At 36.4% G+C, this 18,674-nt stretch overlaps 2 protein-coding genes across 4 annotated transcripts in view; one reads left to right on the plus strand and one right to left on the minus strand.

The window, feature by feature from the left end:
• The first annotated feature begins 140 nt into the window (after positions 1-140).
• LOC121376121 (SOSS complex subunit C-like) lies at positions 141-9,134 on the plus strand. Its single transcript, XM_041503922.1, has 5 exons — positions 141-315; positions 6,020-6,161; positions 6,517-6,559; positions 7,133-7,183; positions 7,977-9,134. Exons 1-5 carry the CDS (start codon positions 279-281, stop codon positions 8,079-8,081), a joined length of 378 nt encoding a protein of 125 aa, XP_041359856.1. The 5' UTR covers positions 141-278; the 3' UTR covers positions 8,082-9,134.
• Positions 9,135-12,238: 3,104 nt separating this feature from the next.
• The window catches only part of LOC121375510 (transient receptor potential cation channel subfamily V member 3-like), a 70,033-nt gene continuing 63,597 nt past the window's right edge, over positions 12,239-18,674 (minus strand). For all 3 annotated transcript variants that reach the window (XM_041502996.1, XM_041502998.1, XM_041502999.1), the window contains exons 21-24: positions 18,199-18,265; positions 16,473-16,582; positions 15,829-15,884; positions 12,239-14,887 (exon numbers count right to left, since the gene is read on the minus strand). In XM_041502996.1, coding sequence (XP_041358930.1) covers positions 14,855-14,887; positions 15,829-15,884; positions 16,473-16,582; positions 18,199-18,265 — 266 coding nt within the window. In that variant the 3' untranslated portion in view covers positions 12,239-14,854. The remainder of the gene's footprint in view (positions 14,888-15,828; positions 15,885-16,472; positions 16,583-18,198; positions 18,266-18,674) is intronic.

The raw sequence follows: 18,674 nt of genomic DNA on the forward strand, positions 1-18,674 counted from the left end.
CGGGTTGACCGCTTATGAACTGCACAAAAATAAATTAACATAACGAGGATTTCTATTGGGAGAGTTGTCAGCACCAAGCCAATGAAATTAAGTGTTTTAATCTTACAAAGTGTTTATGATAGCAGCGACCCAGATCTAAGTTCTCGATTTGAACTTCATGTTTTTGGAATTAAGTCATTGTTTATTTGGTTAACAAAGGGTCTTTAAACTTGACAATATCTTCTGAGGGTGTTGAAGAATTGTTTTCTTCTTCTTTCAAATCAGTTAATAAACAGATCATGTCTATGGCATTTCAAGCAACAAGTTCTGGCCAAGGTAAAATTGTAATTGGCAAATAAACTCAAGTTAGATTAAACCCAAGTCAAAGAGAAATCGAATTGTTAAAGTGCTTTTCCAGACCATACTGTGCATACACTGATACAGTTACACTAAAATTTAAAATTCCACAATTAAATGCCTCCTTAATTAATTGCAGTATATTTTACATTGATATGTAAATGAATAATTACGAAAATGCCCCATAAAAGTATTAAAAAACACTCCTGTAGAACACTGCCGGAAACGACCTGGTAAAATTCTCGGTAAAAACATTTGCCTGTAAATAGCCATGATGTCATGAACTTGAAGGGAACTCCCTTCACAAAAACCTACCAGAGATGACTTCCAGCTCAAGCAAAAGTGGGACCGACAGCAACTGCCAAGCTCAATTATCATGCGATTCTTCTTTAGATGATGAATAGTGTAGTAATGACTACTGGAGTAATATTTGTGCAACTCAAAAAATAATGCCTTATCAGTTTGAACCTGGAACATCTTCCGACGAACCACCAGCCTTACAGATGATGATGAAAATGGTCATGGAGACAGCTTACCACTAATTTACAACTTTTATTCTTGTTTTGTTATTTAGCTTTTTGTGCGAAGTAGAAAAGATAATAAATAACATTTGAATTCTACGAGTCAAGTGGACCCGATATCGGTAATTTTAAGAAATAAACAAAAACGACTTTTAGTCCGACCCATCCCTCTATAAAGATGTTTTTTTGTGAATAATTTCAGTTTAGTTTGACGTAAAAAAAAGAAGAGTAAAAGTGTTTTGAAAATAACAAAACAATACTATTTTTGTGTGCAGTTGTGAAAACAGTCTGCTCAGAAATAAATAACTTATAGTATATTCCATAGTATGAAAAATGGTGTTCTGTTTGGGAAGGTATAGTAAAATTAATTTAATGTTCTCACAGGGAACGCCATTTTTCATACTATGGAATTTACAAGTTATTTATTTCTGAGCTGCATACAAAAATAGCTTTTTGTTGTTGTTATTTACAAAACACATTTTTGTAGGATGGGACAGACTAGGCTATAGATACTTACTTGTCTGAACTTTATTGTTAATGAAAATGTTCTCGAACTGTAATGAGAAACCTCACAAATGAACGAGATGCAAACGACAACAAATCGGATCTGGTTGACTGCACGAACCCGTGCACAAGAAAAACTGGCCGGAGTTGGAAGCATAACGCAGTTTGGGACATTGACGATATGCACCCCAAGGTCGTTTCAGTGTGAATGGCGTCAGCTTGTTATGATTTGTTTTGAGTCGCAGAAAAATTGTTGGTACAGCATCTTTTTTAAAACCCATAACACATGGTATCCACATATCTCGCTTAAGCTGACAAGCCAGTTCGGACGAATCGAAACTAAAGTGTGTGCTGTCAGAACGGTCTCCGGCATTTTCTTCCTGTCCAGTCTTTCCACGTTGTTTTAATCAAATTCACACAGCAACATTACTAGGAAATGCGAGAAGACTAAATTTATCGTATTTTATATTGCTACAGCCACCAACAACACGCCGTTTAACCATAATAAACACACAAGAAGCAATGAACAATGGCGCCGACTATCGAATGGAGTTCCCTTCATGACATCACGGATCAAATCTTACAGAAATTCCCGAAACGAATTCAGCTGGTTCTGTTTTTCAGGGGAATATTTTTAAATGGAAAATATACCAGTATATAATTTTTTTTTTTTTTTTTTAATTTACTAATCATATTAAATAATATGTTGATTGATATAGCTCAATACATCATACATCTGGAACAGCACTTTAAGTTAATATTTTGAGTCCGACTCCAAGGGACGTCTCAGGCCTGTAGGAACTTTTGGGGGTCAGAGAATTAGAGTGTGATAGAAATAAAATGCTTCCATATAAACAAATAATTTACAAATGAACAGATGAAGTCTGAACCACATTGTTAACAACTAGGATAAATGACTCTCCTTTAATAAAAATTAATTATGGTACCTTTAGATTCCACTTACATTTTGATTTTGTCCAGACATACCATCAACATCCCAAACTGCGTTCACCTAATGACAAAAACATGAATATGATATTTACGGAAATACTGTTCTATATTTTTCAGCTATGATACGTGAAATAAAATAGATTGCAATAAAAAATCAACAATGTGGATGTAAAACAAATCCATTCTAGCTAGTAAATAAAAGTGAAACACCCTCCTGTAAACAGGAAAGAATGCGACATTTCTAACTGCGTTCAGGCACATGCGTTTGCAAAAACTATTGTACCGTGCATGTGCAGTTCGTCATTTTCCATTTTTAAGGCCACTACATGAAAAAATATATGTTATTTTCTTAACTATGCACAGTTCACGAACACTTTGTTTAACTTTTCTTTTAAAGGAAAATTCAATTTGTAAAGCGTTCTGGTCTGGTCCACGTTTTACCAACACCCATTGCCAACACTTGATCATTATGTCAATTTTTATATTGATACTGATAGGCATTACGTTCATACCAGTGAATAGTTTGTAAAATTTAGTTTTTTTGATGAATTGATTTTTAATTAACACAATTTATCCATTCAAAATTATGTATAATTGTTATGAAAGGATTATGAATAGTATTCACTACAGTAGAGGCACCAAAATGTAGCATACCTTTTGCAGATCGCATATAATAATTGAAAAATTCTAACGGCGGTCTTAAAAATCATAAAAATTAAATGCTTTGGCCTTGTTGATCTGGCACATGTGATGTCATGTGACACACACTGAGTGTTAATTCTTCTTCCTATTTCATGTCATCAATATCGACTTCGCTGAGATATCATAGAGCAAAATACATGCAGTTTCCTGCCGTCAGCCATTTTACTTTTTTATGGAATATTCTTCAAGAGGGGTGAAAGCCTCCGAAGTATGTGACATAATTAATATGAAATCAGTGTGCTCTGGTGGTATTTTTAAACAAAACAAACCTTTTTTAAAAATTAATATGACATCATCATGTTTGCTTTTATGTCATAACACGTTATGACGTTGTTAGTTTAAATCATATCCTTTTACCCCTCTTGGAGAGTATTCCCTAAAAAGACAAAATGGCAGCCGGCACAAAACTACATGCTTTTTGCCCAATGTTATCTCAGCGAAGTCGATATAGGTGACATACATGTAGTTCTCATATAATGTATGGAATCTCTGTCACTGTAATGTTTTTTTCAAGATTTCTATCTGGACAAAATGTGGGTAAAATCTAATGAAAAATAAAGGTACGGCAAGCAATTTATTGTAGTTGTTAACAATTTGATTTGGACTTTAGATTCGAATATAATCATGTCACCTATATCGACTTCACTGAGATCTCCTAGGACAAAAAGCAGGTAATTTAGTAGTCTGAATAAATGAAGAAAGTGTGGTTCTTTCTAGGTCCGAAAATGGTTACATTACCCTGTATATAGCTGGTATTCAAAACTTGTGGCACCATGTTTCAATCGTTTATCAACCAAAATAGTGCAACAAACACAAACCAAAAATGTATAAGCTACCATACTCACTAAATCCTGATTGAAGTACTTGCGTCATTATTAACAAAATAAATCTTCCAACGACAACCTTCAAGAAGTTCCCAACCATTTCAAATTTGTCAAATAGAGGGAAGCAACTCACCCTACGTATTAGCCCAAGTACTCTTGACGGTAAGAGAGCTAGATGGAGAGACCAATTTATACTGAACCGCAAAAGAAACGCGACACGTGTGGCTGAGAAAATATGTTTCAATTTATTAATATCAAAGATAAATTTTGAAAAATCTGATAAAGTCAATTTATTGGATGCACTTTGACCACAGTCTCTGGGTCGTTTGCCTGTGTTCAGGTAGTGGGGGGATCCAGCACATCGAGATTGTAGGGAGTGACATGTTCAATACCGTGTATGTCCTCCCTGGGTGTTCAAAACGGCCATACACCGTCGGTACATGGAGTGCACGAGGCGGTTCACAAAAGCCATTGGCACCTGTGCCCACACCCTCAGGAAAGCTGCCTCCAGTTGCACACGAGTTGTCGGCCATGGGACCACCTGGTTAAGCCGTCTCTGGATTTCATCCCACAGGTGTTCAATCGGGTTCAAATCAGGGCTGAGAGCCGGCCACGGCATGGTTCTGATGTTGTGCTGATGCAGGAAGTCCATGGTGATCCTGGCCGTGTGGGGGCGAGCATTATCCTGCTGGAACACGTGGTTATGGTGACGCGTGAAGAAGGGCACTATGTGAGGTGTTAGAATCTGGTCAACGTAGCGCTGCACTGTGATGCCATTCCCTCTGCCTGCACCAACATTTTGGAACAAATGGGGCCCAATTCTCTGATTCAGGCCTATAGCACCCCAAACCATGATGCTTTGGCCACCCCACGGGTCTCTCTCCAGGACACATGCGTCTCTGTAGCGTTCACCCCTCCTACGCCACACCCTCACTCTGCCATCCGAGTTGGAAACGCAGTACCGGCTGTCGTCAGAGAAGACTATCAACCTCCATTGTTGATGCCACCAATGTTGGTGCTGTGTAGCCCACTGTAGTCGTGTCTGACGGTGGCGGGCGGTGAGGACAGGTCCTCGAGCGGGACGTCGGCAAAACAGGTTGTTGGCGGCCAGTCGATCAGTGCCAATGGTCGCGCGAGCTGTCATGCTGGCCGTTCTGAAGCGATCATGGAGGTGTTGCCGGTTGATGAAGCGGTCCTGCCTGGGCGTGGTCACCCGGGGGCGCCCGCTGCGGTGACTGTCTGCAGTGCTGTTGGTGTTGATGTACCGCTGCTGTAGACGATGGATGGTGCTGACATGGACATTGTAAGCGTTAGCAACAACCAGGGCACGCTGCCCGGCTTGCAATCGGCCGATAGCTTGTTCTCTCTGCGCTGCTGACAATCGGGTCATACCTGATGCGTGCAAATTACGAATGCCAGGAACGCGGTTCAAGTTGGTTTTTGGTTTCTTTTGCGGTTCAGTATATATAAATTTTGCACAATTGCTGCCTACCAAATGGTAGTCAAAGATTCCAGCTCTAATACAACAACAGTCCTATGTTTGACACTAAATACCTTTATATTGATAATTTTCGAGCTCCCTGATACAAAAAAAATCCAATATTAATCACTAATATACACACTACGGGAAGAAACCCGTCTGCAAATACATATTTAACTGGAACATTATTGAAAGAGGGAGCTGTCGGGTTTCTGAACCACATGTTAACAACTACGATAAAGTTCTCTCCTACTTTTAATTACCATTAGACTGTTTCCACACTTTGATTGTGAGAAAAACCATTACAATGACACTGGATCGAGAGCACGAAAGAAGAAGAAATTGAGAAATGTCAGGCTCCTTCCAATTCACCCCAAAAGGGAAAACACATTTCTGGACATCTCATGGTCAAAACCTCCTAACCCTTCAGACGAGTCATAATAATTATAATTTTGCATTGAGAGTGCATGAAATGGAAAATGTTGATGAAATTTAAGGAAACAATCTTGGACTAATGATAATATCTGTGAAGCTAGTTAATTGTTATATTTGCTGTCTCCTCTGTCTATTAACCTTTTTTTGAGTCACACAGGCCTGTAATTAAGTTGTAGAGCCATAGCTGAAACAGGAACTAATCATTGTGGGGGTAGGGTGGGGGGGAAATTGATTGTCTAAAGGTTAATTTTGATGATTTGTTTCAGAGATAAAGAACCGCAAGCTTCTTGAACAGCTGGAGGAGCAGAAGAAGCGACTTCGTCTCCAGTCTCACGGTGGAGCGGCCGCAGCCGGCTCAAGCGCAGGGAGCACGGCCAACACTCCAAGTGTTCCCACCCCACCCGTCAGGTCAGCAGGATTTATCTTCGTTCACTTGTCAACACAGGTGAATGTGTAAACATAGGGGTGTCAGAGATGACCACCTTCCCCTTTGTAGAACACCCAAAATTAAACTCTCATCCTTGTTTTGTGGTGCTTATGTGAAAGCAAAAAGTAGGAATAACACTTTAAGACAGGTTAACCTGCTATTGGGTGAAAGTTTATAATGGGCTGTTAGATGGGTGCTTGATTTGGGTAGCCTCTGAAAGGTTAGCAGATAATGAGATAATTAAAATAGGTATACATGTTGGTGAATGGTTAAAATAAACTGTTGTGTTGGAATGATGCTGTCCATTACTAAAGATTGTGTTAATTTCCGTTTCAGCCAGCTTCCTCCAGCACCAGTACAGCCCCCTCCAGCATCAATTGTAAGTCCAGTGAAATCTGCTCCTGTGGACACCAGGGTTAAGAGCAGGCATATTTTTATTCTTCCAAATCATCTAATATAGTATAAACTGATTGGTATTAAGCAGCCATGTCTTAAAAGGCCACAATTACCCTCTTTGGTGGATGTTTAACATTGATTTTACTCTACATATTTGTCAGTGAGCAAAGTTTAAAGCCTCTCAATTTCAAGAAAGGCTTGCTCTACAAATGTGGGGGTAATTGTTGACCCACCAGCCACAAGGAATTACAGCAGATAACCATACCTCCCGTCTCCTCCATGTAATAAAGTTCAAAGATTACTATGGAGTTGTTGAAGAATATTTTAAAATGTTTCTCGGTCTTGCTTTTAAAAATCATTCATGTGGAATGTTCATGTATTGGCTAAAGAACTACTTGTATTAATTTGGAATATATTCTTTTCATTCATTAATGACTCTTTTTACTTTAACTTTTTTGATATTTTAATGATTGTTTTGTTTATCTTTTGTAAATATTGTTTATCTTTTGTAAATATGCATAATAGTTTTAAATTATTGTTGGGTTTTGTTTTATAGTTATTCACTGATCAGCAGCATATGACTCCCCAGCAGAGGGCAGCACTTCAGGTAAATAGATAATTATTCTATTTAAAATAAGTGATTCAATTACACATTACTGAATGCCAGTGAACAAAAAATAAATGCAGAGAGTAGACTGTTTAATGAAAATGTACATATAAAAAAAAAATGTACTCAAAAGCATAGTGGTTTGTATGGAAGTAGTGTTTTTTGTTTTTCTCTTCTCCTCATGCCAATTAAAAATATATACAGCAAAATCAGTAGTTTTAGCTTTTTATTAATCAGATTAAAAATATATACAGCAAAATCAGTAGTTTTAGCTTTTTATTAATCAGATTAAAAATATATACAGCAAAATCAGTAGTTTTAGCTTTTTATTAATCACATTTTTCTTTCTTGCATCTTTATGGCAACAAGTCTTAGCCTTTTTCAGTTTTTGCATTCAAAGATGCAGCAGTTTTTAGTCTTCAATACTTACCAATTTTAATACTCCTCTTTTTAAGGGCCATATTCGACAACTTGCCCTCTGTTGATCATCATTTTCAGTTTGTGCTCGTGTATTTCGATATAAGAGGTTTCTCCATTTCAATGTTGAAAATGCATTCTTGGTTTCATCTTTGACAGACAAGAATAGCACGTTCTTGATCTAATATAAAATACATTTATGTTTTTACCTGTTTAGGATGGCAATACAATTTTACTTAAATTTACATGAATACTTTATCACACAATGTTAGACATTTAAAAGCAACTTTGGAGTTAAAGAATGTTTAATAATTATTTTAATTCCAATTATTATTTTAACAATATTTAAATAATATTTTTGTTTGGATATTTTCAGCACGCACACGCCAACTCAGTGGGATATTACATCACTCAAGACTCTTCGTTTGGAAATCTCATTCTTCCTGTGTTGCCCAGATTCGACAAGACTGCTACTGAATGAGACAGAAGATTCGACAAACTGCTACTGAATGAGACAAACAAGATTCGACAAGACTGCTACTGAATGAGACAGAAGATTCGACAAGACTGCTACTGAATGAGACAGACGATTCGACAAGACTGCTACTGAATGAGACAGAAGATTCGACAAGATTGCTACTGAATGAGACACACCAAACTTATGACTCATAACAGCTTGCTGGCTCCAGTCTTGTGCACTACTTTCATTAAGAAATCTATTATGGCCGGGAATATGCCATGGTTTAGTAATCTAAACGGTGTGAAGGGCTGAGATGAGGCTCGGTGGGAGAAAGCTCAACAGAGACGCAGTGGGTCAAAGAATGAAGGGCTCTCCGTGGTTATTTCTGTGACAACCAGTGCCCTGTGACTGGTACACCAAAGGCAGTGTCTTAGAGGAAGTGCAGATAAAATATATCTGCTCAGCTTTGCTGTTGTACGAGAGGTGTGCGTGTGTGTGTGCGCGCGTGTGCGCGTGCATGCGTGTGTGGTTTCCCATTTGTTCGTGAATTTGTGAAATTCATCTGATGAGAATTGTGGACCATTGTCACTTACCGGTACTAAGTAATCTGGCATTCCATATCTTGCGAAGTGAGCTTTCAATTTTGTAATGACAGTTTTAGCTTTGTATTATACAAACAATCAATTTTCCAAACGTATGACTTGTAGTAGACAGTTATCAGGTAGTCTTTGCCATGATAGGAAAGTATATCAATATCAACCTAATCCCATGCTCTTTCAGGAATATCATAACTCATGAGTTTCATTCAGTTGAGTCTGTTCGAATTCACAACAAATTTCGCAAGTTCCACATACCGGTATATATTCATATAATTGGAAGTAGTTTCAGTGAAGAGAAAATAATTTGTCAAACAGGTTCTTGTATTAACTTTGTGTTAATGGTGTTCAAGAATAGGAAATGTTTTATTTAACGACACACTTAACACATTTTATTTATGGTTATATGGCGTCAGACATATGGTTAAGGACCACACATACATGTATATTGAGAGAGGAAACCTGCTGTCGCCACTTCATGGGCTACTCTGTTTAATTAGCAGCAAGGGATCTTTTATATGCACCATCCCACAAACAGGATAACGCATACCACGGCCATTGTTACACCAGTTGTGGTGCACTGGCTGGAGTGAGAAATAGCCCAATGGGCCCACCTACGGTGGTGTTCAAGAATGCAGATCTCTCTTTTTTAAAATGCACGTGGAAGCTCACAATGGAATCTTAATAGACTGGCACAAAATCTTATACTGCTACAATATGAATGCATTGTTAATCAAGGCCTGCAGAGTGCATTTGAAAGTGGGGGGCACTGTCACAGGACATAAACCTGTTTATGTGGGGGTGAGGACTTGATCCCTCAAGATAATTTTGAATTTGATGTCTTCAAATATTGCATTTTTAGCCTTCCAAGAACAATAATAGGGGAAAATGGTGGATAGCCCATATACCCCTTTCCGTGGCCCCAGTAAATATTTTATTTTTAAAGTTGTATTAATAGCATGATGAAATGTAAACAAGTTTATAGTGTGTGTGTGTGTGTATAGTTTAATAGAAAATTTATATAAAACGATTATGTAATTATTTAAAGAATGTGGTTATAGTACAAAAAATATCTGTCCGATGTTACTTGAATAATATATTCTGAATTAATTTTGTTATGTGAACACAGACTAATTTTGGAATAAACAATATGCCATACTGAATTTTGTGAATGCTTCATGCTTCATGATTTGGAGTACAATACATGTCATTCACCTTGAAGAAAACCTGGACAACTCTGGAGGGTCTTGAAGAGTAAGTTTTGTTTGTGAGGCTTTTATCAAAAAACAGAAATAGGAAGTTTTCAAGTTCCAATCAAACTAAGGAATTGTTACAGGCTAGTCTTATTGACAACCTTTCATCATCAGCAGTGCACAAGTATTTTTAGTCATTTATAAATCTACAATGCCCACACTCGATAATAAAACATCTGCAATCCCATATCCTATATAAAAGGTATGAAACCTTGTTGAGAATTGGTGTTTTCTTGCTTGGTGAATAAACAATCTAATTGAAATTAGCTCCACTATTACATGTGGATCTAACAGCAGCCATTTGGGAGCTCTATGTCCACCAATCAAAACCTTACTTGCAGAATCCTGCCAGTGATTTAAAAATAATTTGAAAACATTCCGAATTATCCTGAGGGTATACGATGTTTCGTGTGAATTACGAATGCCTTAAAACGTTTTATTTTATAAAATAAATAATTTGTAATGTAAAATTGAAGACTGATAACCCACCCCGTACGTATTGGTATGGTTCGCTGTACTGCGGCCACTAAAATAGGCCACTAAAATAGACTCGCCCGATATTTTTAGAATTTGTATGCTCCCAAATAACGTTATAAAAGGCGAAGTGTGATTGGTCAATATTTAAATTATTATTTACAGACGAAATGTTACCTGGACATTGGAGACTACGTCTAAATAAGGCATTCGTAATTCACATGAAACTTATCGTATACACTCGGGATAATTCGGAATGTTTTCAAATTATTTTCAAATCACTGGCATGATTCTGCAAGTAAGGTTTTCATTGGTGGACATGAGCTCCAACTGGCTGCTGTTAGATCCACATGTAATAGTGGAGCTAATTTTAATTAGATTGGGTGAATAAAACGCCTTCTAACTTGTTTTACTTGAACACATTAGTAGAAGACAATCTGTGTTGTGGTGAGTAATGTATCAAGTTCATGTAGCTGTGTAATGTATCAAGTTCATGTAGCTGTGTAATGTATCAAGTTCATGTAGCTGTGTAATGTATCAAGTTCATGTAGCTGTGTAATGTATCAAGTTCATGTAGCTGTGTAATGTATCAAGTTCATGTAGCTGTGTAATGTATCAAGTTCATGTAGCTGTGTAATGTATCAAGTTCATGTAGCTGTGTAATCTATCAAACTGACGTCAAACATTAGACCTTCGATTTAAAACAACAAAAATCTGGAAAGTTTTGCTGGGTCTGAAAAGTACAGAGCCTTTCATCAAAGGACAGGATCAGTTTGATGTGTGGCATAAAACCTGGAGGTTCAGATGAAGTTTTATTTGTTGGGTTTGATCACAACAGAAACATCATCTCCAGTACATTTTAATTTAATGACAATTTATGCATTGCATTTGAAATTGTCCGACACTTTCTTGAACTGTGGATTAGTATTGTTGGTTTGCATTTTCAAGGTAAATATGTACACCCTTTCAAGACATATTTTGAAACATTTTTTTTTTTTTTAAATAAGGACACTATTAACCAGAAAATGAAAACAACATTGATAAAAACTGCAGATGGAATCTCTAAATAATGTATGTTAAATATAAATATCTTAATATCAAACGACAAACAACAGTAAGAATTTTAAATAATTTTTAATCCTACTTTGCTTGTATAAAATATTTAACATAACATGTATTTATGTAGCCTACTTTGTACCAGAATTTGGTCTGCACTCAGTAACAAAAATAATGTTTTAGCTGTTATTCTCTGTACCACCCTGGTTATTCTCTTTACCTCCTGTGTCTCTTTTAACAGTTTTAAAAAATTAAAATCATCTGCTGTCTGAAAATATTTATCAGCCATACACATAGCAGTTACCACTGTTTATGTATCACAGTGCTTTCAGAAACAAAATATTCTCAAGATAAAATAATTTTTTAAAATGAGTAAATACTATAATAAAAATGGTTCATAGATGGACACCAGAATTCTGTTTTACAAGGTCACTTTTAGATTACAAATTATTAAATTATGTTACACTGCTTTCAAACATATTACTTTGCTATCTTGTAAAAGCTACAGATTATGAAAATGTGGCATTTCAAGTTTATGTAAACAAATACAGTGAGAATTTTCTGTAGAATAGTAATAATTTAAATTAAAACTTTATATTAACCAGCTCAAATATTCCATACTTCATTAAATTGTAAAAAGTAGTTTCAAAATATTTTTTATTATAGAAATACAACACAATTCTAAATTATAATTATAAAAAATATGATTTTATGCATGGTACAAATATTAAAAATAGTTCCTCTTAAAGAGACATCAGTCCAAAACAAAATATAAAAAATAGTTCCTCTTAAAGAGACATCAGTCCAAAACAAAATATAACAATCACACAAAGGAAAGAGTAATTATAAAACATTTAAAAATAAATATTGAGCACTTCTTTAAAATACAGGGTTTATGAAGAAACAAAATATAAATTTAAAAACTGCTATTTATTGAATCAAAACAACTAAGTGAACTTGAAGTAATCAACATTAGTCAATTTTAAAATACCTCATTTTCAGTAGGCCCCTACAGTGTACTGTCTTTTCATCTATAGAATGAGTTGCCACCCAAATGTTTCCAATGATATTTATGTATTCTTTAAGGAAGGTAGTTTCAGTGGAATGACAGAAATGTTTCAAGTGATATTTATGTATTCTTTAAGGAAGGTAGTTTCAGTGGAATGACAGAAATGAGGATCTCGCCTGGGTTTGGGTTGAATGTACAAACAGAAAATAGCTAATTTCATCATGATGTACACTTCCTCCAACTGTGATCTACTTCTTATAGGACTACCACATGATTTTCTTCTTAAACATTATACTGGAGAAACACAATACCCAAGTTTACTTACATGAATAGTGGAATATATCACAGACTGTTGGATCAAGAGAATAAACTACCATATACGCAAACATTTTTGTGGTTATTAAATATGTGATATAACTTTCATTTTACATTTTTACGAAGAATTATTCTCATGACTGAAATGACAAAACCAACAAAACCAGGCTCATTTACAGGAATGTCAGTGGGGGGAGAGGGGGGAAGGTTAGACTGACAACCAATGTTTATTGGGGGGTGAGTCATGATCCTCTTGGATAAATCTGACATAATGCAAATGAAATACACATTCAAATAAATGTTTTAAAATGGGATGAATATATAATAAGATAGACAAATGAAAAAGGAATACAAAAATAATAGTCACATAACTCGGAGTATAAAAACTATCTTGGTAAAGTGGTTTAAAAAAGTATCACAGCATTTGATAAAGGCAAAGATTCTGCAGCACTGCAGCTGGAAAGTATATATAATTTACCGGTATGTAAATAAGTCTGTGGTTAAATATCTCTGGAATTACATACATTTCACCACATTTTAAATGGTTCACAGTACAGATACATAGCTTTTCTTCAAACAAATAATATAAATATACAAATAAATATGATATTGTGTACATTTTGTTTTCTTAAGCCAAGCATACACTGCAGGATCTGGATAGCACATTGTGCACACCATACATGTGTTAAAAACACACTGAAATTAAACTATTGAACACATACATGCCCTGAGTCATTGTGCTTTGAAATATAACCAAACAACGAGGTATGGACACCATAGAGTTTTACTGTATTTACCGACCACTAAAACTGATACATAACAAGTACAGGAAGATTACAAGTACAGGAAGATAACAAGTACAGGAAGATTACAAAAGTCCCCCAGTGTATATTTGGCATTATAAGAGTACAAACACTTTGGCACAATACTGTCACAACATGAATGACTATGTGCAAATATATAAGATGGAAATATGTGGTAATATAAATAAATTGAAATTATATGCAACATGAAACTATATACACTGGTACAGTGGTGCAACCCGACTGTATACTAACTGTATACTATATGTTTAATAACAGTACCATCATTTCTACATCAAGGTGTATCACCATTCTAAAAGGTATTACTGTCACTGTAGCATTTGACACCTGAGTAAGTAAACACCACTTAGTGCAAAATTGGCAAAATGTCATTTGATAGTTTGACCATTTTTAATTCTTTAAGAGAAATTTACTTAATACATGTTTCCATTTTCATGTCAAAAATGTATTTATATTTTTCTTTTAAACCAGTAAATGATATGGGAATATCTAAACTTATTAGAATTATACGTTCACAGACATACATTAAAGAATGGTTATCAATAAGGCATTTCACAACTGCTATCAATAAGCCATTTCATAACTGCTATCAATAAGGCATTTCACAACTGCTATCAATAAGCCATTTCACAACTGCTATCAGTAAAGCATTTTACAACTGCTATCAGTAAAGTATTTTACAACTGTATTTTTGAAATGCACATGAAATTTCAGTTTCGTGTTCCATACTGATCCTGGGCTCGAAATAGGAGCATACAAAATCTGAAAAGCAGTCTATTTTTAGACCAAGAAAGGGAAATTCATTGCTAAAATATAAAAAATTGCTGGTAATGTTTTCAACAGAGATGTATGTACAATTATCTCATCTGCTATTTAACTCAAATTTTTTTTACATTTAATTCTATAATGCTGCACAATAGATGTTGGCGGTCCTACTGTTTCACACATTGTCCGTACCCTCGCCTCATGCTGTCTTATTACCAGCAGGCTGATTTTTGTTAGGACATTTTTTTAAACCTGTTATTTAAAAAGAATAATAGCAGACTGTATTTTACTTTCTATTTCGAGCAGTGTGATGTTCATTCTGTGTGCATATTAAGAGAAGTCCATTTTCTTGATGCATACACATACATGTATGTCTTGAAAGACGGAAATGACTTGCATATAATTTCAAACGTTTGATTATTTGTTGATACTGTAGCTCCCTCTGATTTGCTCCGTGTATTTCACAGACCAGCGAGCAGTAGGAAGAATATTTATCAGCTTGCTAACATTCTGCCGAGTCTCCGTGATCTGGGTGCTAGAAAAACAACATCAAAATAATGACATTAGAATAAAGTGGCAATATCTTAGTAGAAAATATGCAATATTTTAGTAGAAAATATGCAATTTATTATTGAAAATATGCTTTCATTTGGCTACTAATGGAATAAGCCAAACCACAGAATGGTGATTCTCCTTATTCCATGTGTTAATATCCTGAAGAAAAAAAGTCCATTTAGAGTGTGGAAAATCTATTACAAAGGTACAAGATCAGTGCACCTGTCAACAAATTTATTTTTGTCGATTACACATGAAGTATAAATAAGCATAACAATAGAATGTCTCTGACTGGTGCACATCAATGTCAGTACTGTGTGTGAGATCCCCTTGCCAAAGTAACTGGCATAGTTTGGCTTATGGTCATGGTCTGTCTTAAATGTAGTGGTCCATCCCTCCAAGATGCAACTCCTTGGTCCAGCAATGTTTGTGGTTGGACCTGGTGGTGTGAAATGACACATGTTCAATTGGATTGAGGTCTGGAGACTGAGCAGGCCATTCTATTCGCTCAAATTATATGGACATGCATTGTTGCATGCATGAGGATAAAAGCAAGGCACAGAGCACATGTGTTTGGTGGAACATGTAGATTGAATATTCCATCATTAATGGACACCTGCCACTGTTCCTCTGAGCCTGATATGGATATTGGTTGTACCAATTCCAGATGGTCCTTTCCCCAGACCATAACTGACCAACTTCTGTAACAGTTATCACAATATCGCTGACCAACCCTTCAGACTAGGTGGTACCTGGACTCCAATCTATCTTCCATGGTTAAAACAAATATGTTATCCTTAACACACTGTGAAGGTTTAGTACTGTTACAATATACCAATTATTACATTTAATAACTGCTGGTCTAAGTAGTGTGTGGTTGTGTGTGTGTATGTTTGTAAGTGATGAGAAAGGATATTCTACCTGAGCACCACTCTGGACGGGGAGGTGGACAGTGGATATCTCAATCCGAGGAGTATCTGAAAAACAAGGATATCGTTAGATAACTAACGTTTGTCACAGACAACTAGATCTCAGTATGTGATATATCACATGTCAAACAATCAGCATTAACTACTGTTTGTGACAGACAACCAGATCTCAGTATGTGACATATCATGTCAAACAATCGGCATTAACCACTGTTTGTCACAGACAACCAGATCTCAGTATGTGACATATCACATGTCAAACAATTGGCATTAACCAACTCACATCTCAGATTTTCTTCTTTTATCTTAACACATCTTTCTTTTCTTTATAATATATACCATTAATATAAATTAATAGCAATATAAAAAAGGAAGTAGTCTTGATTAAAATAACAAACTGACTCAGTAGTAAGGTGGTTAAACTATCAAACTTAAGAATGGAAAGTACTGGGTTCACATCCTGATACCAGCTACCACCCAGTGTGGTTTAAGGCTGCCAAACCATCAACACTAATTATTAACCCACTGTCCTGGACAGACAGCCCAAATAGTTGAGGTGTGTGTCAAGGACAGCATGTTTGAACCTTAGTTGGATACAAGCATGAATATTAAATTAAAGTGAAACAAAATGCTCACATCCAGTTGGTTCGTGTAGCTGGTCTCGGAAATGTTCGTCAACCGCGGCCTGGGACTGACTCTTGGAATGTTTCCTATGTCTCAGTCTTCTTACCTTTCCTTCAGATCGGCTACAAGGAAACACTACACTATATAAACTCACTGGTAACCTCAGCTATATAAACTCACTGGTAACCTCGGCTACAAGGAAACACTACACCATATAAACTCACTGGTAACCTCGGCTACCAGGAAACACTACACTATATAAACTCACTGGTAACCTCGGCTATATAAACTCACTGGTAACCTCGGCTACAAGGAAACACTACACCATATAAACTCACTGGTAACCTCGGCTACACAGAAACACTACACTATATAAACTCACTGGTAACCTCGGCTACACGGAAACACTACACTATATAAACTCACTGGTAACCTCGGCTACAAGGAAACACTACACCATATAAACTCACTGGTAACCTCGGCTACACGGAAACACTACACTATATAAACTCACTGGTAACCTCGGCTACAAGGAAACACTACACCATATAAACTCACTGGTAACCTCGGCTACACGGAAACACTACACTATATAAACTCACTGGTAACCTCGGCTACAAGGAAACACTACACCATATAAACTCACTGGTAACCTCGGCTACACGGAAACACTACACTATATAAACTCACTGGTAACCTCGGCTACAAGGAAACACTACACCATATAAACTCACTGGTAACCTCGGCTACACGGAAACACTACACCATATAAACTCACTGGTAACCTCGGCTACACGGAAACACTACACCATATAAACTCACTGGTAACCTCGGCTACACGGAAACACTACACTATATAAACTCACTGGTAACCTCGGCTATATAAACTCACTGGTAACCTCGGCTACAAGGAAACACTACACCATATAAACTCACTGGTAACCTCGGCTATATAAACTCACTGGTAACCTCGGCTACACGGAAACACTACACTATAAACTCACTGGTAACCTCGGCTACAAGGAAACACTACACCATATAAACTCACTGGTAACCTCGGCTACACGGAAACACTACACCATATAAACTCACTGGTAACCTCGGCTACACAGAAACACTACACCATATAAACTCACTGGTAACCTCGGCTACAAGGAAATACTACACTATATAAACTCACTGGTAACCTCGGCTACAAGGAAACACTACACCATATAAACTCACTGGTAACCTCGGCTACAAGGAAACACTACACTATATAAACTCACTGGTAACCTCGGCTACAAGGAAACACTACACCATATAAACTCACTGGTAACCTCGGCTACAAGGAAACACTACACCATATAAACTCACTGGTAACCTCGGCTACAAGGAAATACTACACTATATAAACTCACTGGTAACCTCGGCTTACTAACATAACACCAATATTATTTACAGTGAACATCTTACTACGACTCATTTGAAAACAACATGGGATCATAGTGAGCAACCAAACCCATCGCTTCTCCCACAGTGGAATGTGAACAATAAGAATAATGTACTCCAGATCATTGATCCATAGAGTATAAAATGTAATAAGCAAAATTCTTGTTTGCAGAGAAAAATCTTTGACGTAAAATAGATAATAGAATGAGATAACTCACATTATGTGAAATGAAAGTTCTCAAGTGAAATGCAGATTTACATTAACATTTACTTTGAGAATATGAATTTTAAATATTACAAGACGTACTCCTGTACATTTGTGGAGTGATGTTCCACTTCTCGTCGGGGTTTAGTTTCTTCATATCCTCCATCATCTAGAAGGAGAAGACAAAGAACTGTAAATCTCAACAACAACAATAAAAGCAGTGGAGGGAAAGCGAATGTCTGTTAACACCAACACCTTGGTATATTTTAAGAAACAGTTGTTATTTTGACTCTTTGTTGAAAGAAAGATGAAACTTGCTTCACATACGTGTTGGTAACTCCTACCAAATATACAGCAATAGATATTTTTTATTCACTAGCATAGGAGGGACAGTACACACCACAGCCTTTGATGTACCAGTAATGGAACACTGGTTGGGACGGGGGGGTGGGGGTGGGTAAAATAAATCCTGCTACATTTTGCTCTCATGGTAACAGGCTGGCAAAAATTTAAATCAAGTTCTAAAATGTAACTACCAAAAAACATTAAACTCTGGCAATTGTTTTTTGTGATACATC

Source organism: Gigantopelta aegis, chromosome 6 (genome assembly GCF_016097555.1).
Source record: "Gigantopelta aegis isolate Gae_Host chromosome 6, Gae_host_genome, whole genome shotgun sequence".
In the NCBI taxonomy this organism is placed as follows: Eukaryota; Metazoa; Mollusca; class Gastropoda; order Neomphalida; family Peltospiridae; genus Gigantopelta; species Gigantopelta aegis.